Source organism: Callospermophilus lateralis, chromosome 11 (assembly GCF_048772815.1).
Source record: "Callospermophilus lateralis isolate mCalLat2 chromosome 11, mCalLat2.hap1, whole genome shotgun sequence".
NCBI classification, from domain to species: Eukaryota; Metazoa; Chordata; class Mammalia; order Rodentia; family Sciuridae; genus Callospermophilus; species Callospermophilus lateralis.
In genome coordinates, this window is record NC_135315.1 from 18269810 (window position 1) to 18276548 (window position 6739).

General features: G+C 50.1%; 1 protein-coding gene across 1 annotated transcript; it reads right to left on the reverse strand.

Moving 5' to 3' along the window:
* Nucleotides 1-622: 622 nt before the first annotated feature.
* On the reverse strand, nt 623-3416 carry Fzd2 (frizzled class receptor 2). Its single transcript, XM_076870224.2, has one exon. It carries the CDS (start codon nt 3399-3401, stop codon nt 1704-1706), a length of 1698 nt encoding a protein of 565 aa, XP_076726339.1. The 5' UTR covers nt 3402-3416; the 3' UTR covers nt 623-1703.
* Nucleotides 3417-6739: the final 3323 nt, after the last annotated feature.

Consider the following 6739-nt stretch of genomic DNA (forward strand, 5'->3'; position numbering starts at 1 on the left):
GGGAAGGAGGAGGGAGGTGTGGTTTGGTTAACTAATAAAATGTTACAACCCTGTTAAATACAATTAAAGGGCTAGATCTCTTGAAGATAATTAAATGCACTTTATTATTATGATTATTAGCTTTTAATTTGCACTATTATCAAGACACATGATATGGCAAAAAAAATGAGTTACGTGGCATAATTGTCTTCAAATCAATCCTTTGGAATTAAAATTCTAAAATATTCCAAATAGTTGAGGAAATTGATGTGTGTTGGAAACTGGAATTCTCATACCAGCAGTCAAAGATATTTTATACATCACTTCTCAGGCAGCTAACTTAAAAAAAGTCTTGACTTTTATTTGGGAGGGGGTAGGAGGAAGATAAGAAACATCTGTTATAAACATTCTATCAATCTTGTGATATAGAATGTCCAGTAAACACTCAACCCCACCCCCACAGCCACAAAGAGCCTGCCCACAGCCTTCTAAAGCAAAGATACCCACTTTTTTTTTTCTTTTCTTTTTTTGGACAAGTTTTAAAAGAAACCAGTCTTTTGTCAAAAGAAAACTAAGAATCCCATCCCATCAGTCCACCCATTCCCTCCCCCCAACCCAACCCATTTTTATTGCTTTGTGGAAATAAAAAAGAGAAAAATAGCTCCCAATAACAAAACAAAACAAACAAACCAAAAAATCACATACACAAACCAACCTGCAATCTGCTAACCTGAATACCAGTTTTTTGGTTGGGGGCCAACAGACCACCAGGAAATAAGGGGAAGGCTGCAAAATCTCAAAATCCCAGAATTTGCAAATAAATGTTCAAAGGCTCATGGTACCTCTAAAAATTCAGGCAGAGGATCAGAAATTGAAGTGGTTTGTGTGTGTGTGTGTGTGTGTGTAGTGGGGCGACGGTTAAAACATAGTCCACAAAGCATATTCTGCCTATTTTGGACGCTTAGGGTAGTGAGTGGAAACGAAGAAAAGTCAAAGACAGAAAGAGTGGGCCAGGGCGGTGGAGGCCATACCTCCCCAGATCCCCCACACCATCCTCGTTTTTTTTTTCCCCAGGTCTTCATCTCGGCTGGGAAGTTTCCAAATATCTAGTGAAGGAGTCAGGAAAAATGAAGAGGGAAAGAAAAGAAGGAAAAATAAAACGAATCCAAATCTTTTCAAAAATAATCCAACAGCTTCCACAGGCCCAGCGTCAGCGAGGAGGCTCGCAAATTTGGCTTTTATAGAAGTTGAATGGAACTAACTCCCAACTCCTCACAGCCAACAAAAACAGCGCTCAGGCTAGGTGCCTCTCCCAGCAGGCCCAGCCCTGCCAAATCACCAAAAATTTTGAACCAGAGTACATACCGGGCGGCTTTAAAAGGGCACTTAAGAAAGGAGAGACCTCCCCCAGGTTCCCACCCCAATCTTCAGCCTTGGCGCCGGCTCCATTCTTTTTTTTTTTTTTTTTTTCTCTCCTTTTTTTTTTCTTTTAAATAGAAAATATATAATTAATTTACAAAGACTATTTACAGTTTTAATTACAAACCTGATGGGGGTGTTGGGCAGAGTTCTCTTTAAAAAGCGACCTAGAAAAGAAATGGTTTCGATTGTTCTTTATTTAAAAAAATAAAATAGGAGTCCGTAGGGAGCCCTCCCCCCGCCTCGCCGCAGAAGGAAAGCACAGTGTCCCATCCCGGAGGTGCAGGGTAGCCGCGCGCCCTCGCTCACACGGTGGTTTCGCCATGTCGGCTGTTGGTGAGACGCGTGTAGAACTTCCTCCACGAATGCAGAGTCTTGCCGGACCAGATCCAGAAGCCCGACGTGATGCCCACGATGAGCGTCATGAGGTATTTAATCATGTAGACCGTGAAGTCGGGCGACATGCGCGGCGTGTAGTGCGCCGGGCACGGGATGGCCAAGCTCTTGCAGTGCTGGCTCACCCACGAGCGCTCCCAGTGCTCGCGGAAGGCCTGCTCGTAGAAGTAGCAGGCTATGACGATGGTGGCTGGCACCGTGTAGAGCACAGAGAAGACGCCGATGCGCACCATGAGCCGCTCCAGCTTCTCCGTCTTGGTGCCATCGTGCTTCATGATGGTGCGGATGCGGAAAAGCGACACGAAGCCGGCCAGGAGGAAGGATGTGCCAATGAACAGGTAAACGAAGAGTGGTGCCAGCACGAAGCCCCGCAGCGGGTCCAAGCTATTGAGGCCCACGAAGCACACGCCGCTCAGCAGGTCGCCGTCGATCTGGCCCATAGCCAAGATGGTGATGGTCTTGACGGCCGGCACGGCCCAGGCCGCCAGGTGGAAGTACTGTGAGTTGGCTTCTATGGCCTCGTGGCCCCACTTCATGCCCGCTGCCAAGAACCAGGTAAGCGACAGGATGACCCACCAGATGGAGCTGGCCATACTGAAGAAATAAAGCATCATGAAGAGGATGGTGCAGCCCTCCTTCTTAGTGCCCTGCACCACCGTGCGGTAACCGTCTTCAGAGAATCGCTCGTTGCATACCACACGCTCCTGGAGGACGAAGCCTGCGATATAGGCCACCGACACCATAGTGTAGCAGCCCGACAGAAAAATGATAGGACGCTCTGGATAGCGGAAGCGCTGCATGTCCACCAGGTAGGTGGTGACAGTGAAGAAGGTGGAGGCACAACACAGCACCGACCAAGTGAGGATCCAGAGGCGTGCGAAACGCGTCTCCTCCTGCGAGAAGAACATGGAGCCGTCGGGCCGCGCGGGTTCGCAGGGAGCAGCACAATCGCGCTCACCCAGAAACTTGTAGCTGAGATAAGACGGCACCTTGAGCACCCGCGGGCAGTGGAAAGGGTGCTCCAGCGTGGCGTAGCGCGGGGGCGCGCCGCCTCCGCCGGGGCCTCCCGGGGTGCCACCAGCGCCAGGCTGCAGACCCGGCGGCGGCGCGGTGGTGAGCAACGCTGGCGCTCCGTCTTCGGAGTGGTTCTGGCCCACGCAGATCTGCTCCGCGCCATGGCGCGGGAAGTGCTCGCAGCGCAGACGCTCGGGCCACTGGAAACCGAACTTGTTCATGAGCGCCTCGCAGCCCTGACGCGCGCGCTCGCAGATAGAGCGGCACGGCGGAATGGCCTGCTCCAGTACTGTGCACACGGGTGCGTACATAGAGCATAGAAAGAAGCGCAGCTCGGGAGAGCACTGCACCTTCACCAATGGATAGAACTGGTGCACCTCCAGGCCTGCGTCCTCCTGGTTCGTATGGCCCAGAAGGTTGGGCATGATGGTCTGGTTGTAGGCGATGTCCGTGCACAGCGGGATGGAGATGGGCTGGCAGAAGCCGTGGTCCGGGATGGAGATGCCCTTCTCCCCGTGGAATTGGGCAGGCCCGGCGGCTGGAAGGAGAAGCAGCGGCAGCAGCAGGCGGGGCAGGGCGCTGCGGGGCCGCATGCTGGCCGCCGCCCCCCACCCAGCTCCTGGGCGCCCCCCCGCCCCCGCCCCCAACCCCGAGACCGCGCGCCTTCCCAGCTGCCGCCTAGCTGCGGCCGCCGCCTCCCGCGCCTCTTTGCAAACTTTGCTCGCGGTCGCAGAGTTGGGGAGGCCGGGCGGGGGAGGGGGCGGCGCGCCTGCCCGCTAGCTCGCCGCGGTCGGACTGAGCCGCCGGAGACACCGTGCGCCGCTGCCCTCTCTCCTCCTCTTCCTCCTCCTCTCGCCTCTCAGTTCCCCCTCTCCCCTCCCTTCTCCACCCAGCGACTCCTTTGTGCCTCCTCCAGTCCTCACCTCGGCCTCTCCGATCCCAATTAGTCGGTTTCAAGGGGGCCCCCGCTGGCGGCCCCGCCCTCTCTTCAGCCCCCCAAAAAAGGGATACTTGAAACCGCCCCGTCGAGTTCTAAGCACCATCCCAAAATGTGCTCTCCGCCAATCAGATTTAAACCCAAGGACCAGCCCCGAGGGCTGGATTGGTCCACCACAACATAATGAGATCAGAAACCAGATGCCAACAAAACTTACCCCCCCTCTTTTTGCTTTTTAAAGAGACAAGCTATTATTACATTAAGGGCTATTTGCCCAGCCCGGGATTTCTCCGGAGTCGCCGCGGCCAGATCCGGAGAAACACATTCCCCAGAGCTGCTAGACTCCAGCGTCTCAAAGCTGGATTACTCAGCTTGCTGAGAGCCCAGGCACTCTGCTGGGTAGGGGTTCTTTAAATCCTTGCCCCCGCCTCCCGCTTCTCAAATCCACCTATTTCAGTCCGATTTTTCTAATCAAATGAAAATTCTCAAGTTGAAAAACTTCTATTAAGGACATTTTTTTTGTGTGTGAAACTTGGGGTCGAACCCAGGGCTTTGCGAATGCAAGGCAGACGCTTTGCCACTGAGCTACATCCCAGCTCTATTAAGGACTTTTTGTAAAAAAAATAAATAAATAAAAATTTAAAAAGCTAACAATTTAACAAAGACTTCTCTCAGACTTCTCATGGAGTCCGGGCAAAAGTTTCACTTCACCCTACTCGTAGACCCATAAGAGTGCGCCTCGCCCCTCCCCCTACACACACCCTTAAATAACCCTCTGAAAAAATGAGAGCCTGTCTCTTTAAGAGGCTCTTAAAGGGGCCCGGACTCCAGGGCGTAATTGCCCCGCAGCGAGCACAAAGGAGCCCATTATGGTTCTTTGTGTTCGGTGGCACCTCAAAGTGAGAAAACTCAAGAACTCCGAGGCCGGGAGCTTGAGGGTTGGGGGTTGGGGAGCCGAGGTGAAGGAGAATGGCCGGGAGCTAGCAGCTTCAATCTCCCCCTTCTTCCGAGGCAAATCTTAATTATGCTAAGTAAAGTTTAGTTGCCATAAGGAGAAGGTCTTAATCGAAAGTTAATGGTTGGGGGTGGGGGATGATGGGCAGTTTTGAGTGAAGAAACGACTCTCTTAGGCCTGGCGAACGTTTGGGGGAATTTTCCTTCTCCCTCCCCACCTCTGCTCCGCCTCCTAAAAGCTTCCAGAGATAGTCTCCAGAGAGAAAGGGGAGTTTTACCCGAACCTTAAGTGATTCCGCAACAGAAAGGGGTGGCGTGTGTCACTAGGGAGGAGGCTGGAGGCTGGGGGCTGGGGGCTGGGAGGATTATTCCCTCCTCCCTCTCACCTGGTTGGGGGGGTGGGAGGTGGCCAGGAGGCTAACTTCTAGTTTGCATTGCTCCCCACTTCTAGGATTTTAAGTTTGAGAGGAAAGTCTGGGGCCGAGAGGGGAATTTGCATGTAAATCTCTTGGGTCTAGTACTGAATGATGGATCAATTATTTCTGTTTGTCGGAAGGAAAGGGAAGGGGGAATTTAAAAGAAGAAAGAAAATTGAGTTTAGAAAGCCCCTTTGCTTCTTAGTATGGGCCAAATCCTCCCAGCCTGGAAAGCTGTTTCCTGTTCCAATCTAGAAAAAGATTGCTTAAAAAAAAAAAAAAAAAGAAAGAAAGAAAGAAAGAAGAGAGGGGTGGGGAGAAGAAAAGAAAACTATAAGGAGATGGATGGATAAAAAGAGAGCTGGATTTCACAGGATATTTTTTTTTCTTCATCAATATAAAGATTTTAAGGTTCTTTACAATTTGAAAATACCTCTTATTGTATGCTGAAGAAGATTATTTTTTTCCTCCTCTAGTTAGAGTACTTTCCTCCAAAATTAAAAGCATAGGACTTTTCGCTGTGCATTTCACCCGCTCATCCTGTCATTCTGTGCTCTACAGCAGTCTGGAGATGGAAAAGTTGGAATTTCTTTGCTCCACAGAGCCCAATCCAAGCCTGGGTTGCTGATTCTTCAGACCTCCCTGTCTAATTTGCTTCACTGCATCTTTACAGCTGGTATCAAGCCTTGGAACTGAGCCATGGAAACAAAAATGATTAAGACAGGCTCCTTCACCCCACTCACTAAGCTCACAGTTTGATATGAAATTGAAAACAAGCCTCCAATGTGAGCGCAGCATCTCCAATTTCCTACCATGACAAACTGGTTTTCCTGCCCTAGGGCCAGGCCTAAGTGACAGTTTTCATTTCCCTGACCACCTCAGGCAGAGGGAGAGCTGGAGCTGGAAAATAGAAATAAAGGACTTTCTTTTCTTTTCTCTTCTTTCTTTCTTTCTTTTTTTCCTTTCTGGTACTGGGGATTAAACCCAAGGGCACTTTACCTCTGCACTACATCCCCCAATCTGTTTTATGTATTTATTTTTTAAATTTTGAGACAGGGTCTCCCTAACTTGCTGAGGCTGCCCTCTAACTGGAGATCCTCCTATTTAGGCCTTCCAAGCAGCTGGTATTATAGGTGTGCACACCCAGCCCAGCAAGGACTTTCACTCAGTGGACCTTACATTTCTCAGCTCACTCTCCCACTCCCCCTCTTGGGTGCTAGAGATCAAATCCAGGGCCTCCAGCCTGCTAAGCAGATCTACCACTGAGCTACAGCCTGAGCCCTCAACACTTTTTTTTTTTCAAGATAAATGGGATTGAACTGAGGAGTGTTTTACTACTGAACCACACCCCCAGACCTTTTTTTAAAAAATATTTTATTATTATTAATTTTTAGTTGTAGTTGGACACAATACCTTTATTTTATTTATTTATTTGGTGCTAAGGATAGAACCCAGGGCCTCGCATGTGCTAGACAAGTGCTCTACCACTGAGCCACAACCCCAGCCCTTATTTTTTATTTTGAGACAGGATCTCTCTAAATTGCTGAGGCTGGCCTTGAATTTGTGATCCTCTTGCCTCAGCCTTAGGAGTCAGTAGGATTTGTGAGCTACTGAAGCCAGATTT

Coding starts and splice junctions, on each gene's coding strand:
- Fzd2 (XM_076870224.2), bottom strand. CDS start 3,401: ATGCGGCCCCGCAGCGCCCTGCCCCGCCTGCTGCTGCCGCTGCTTCTC.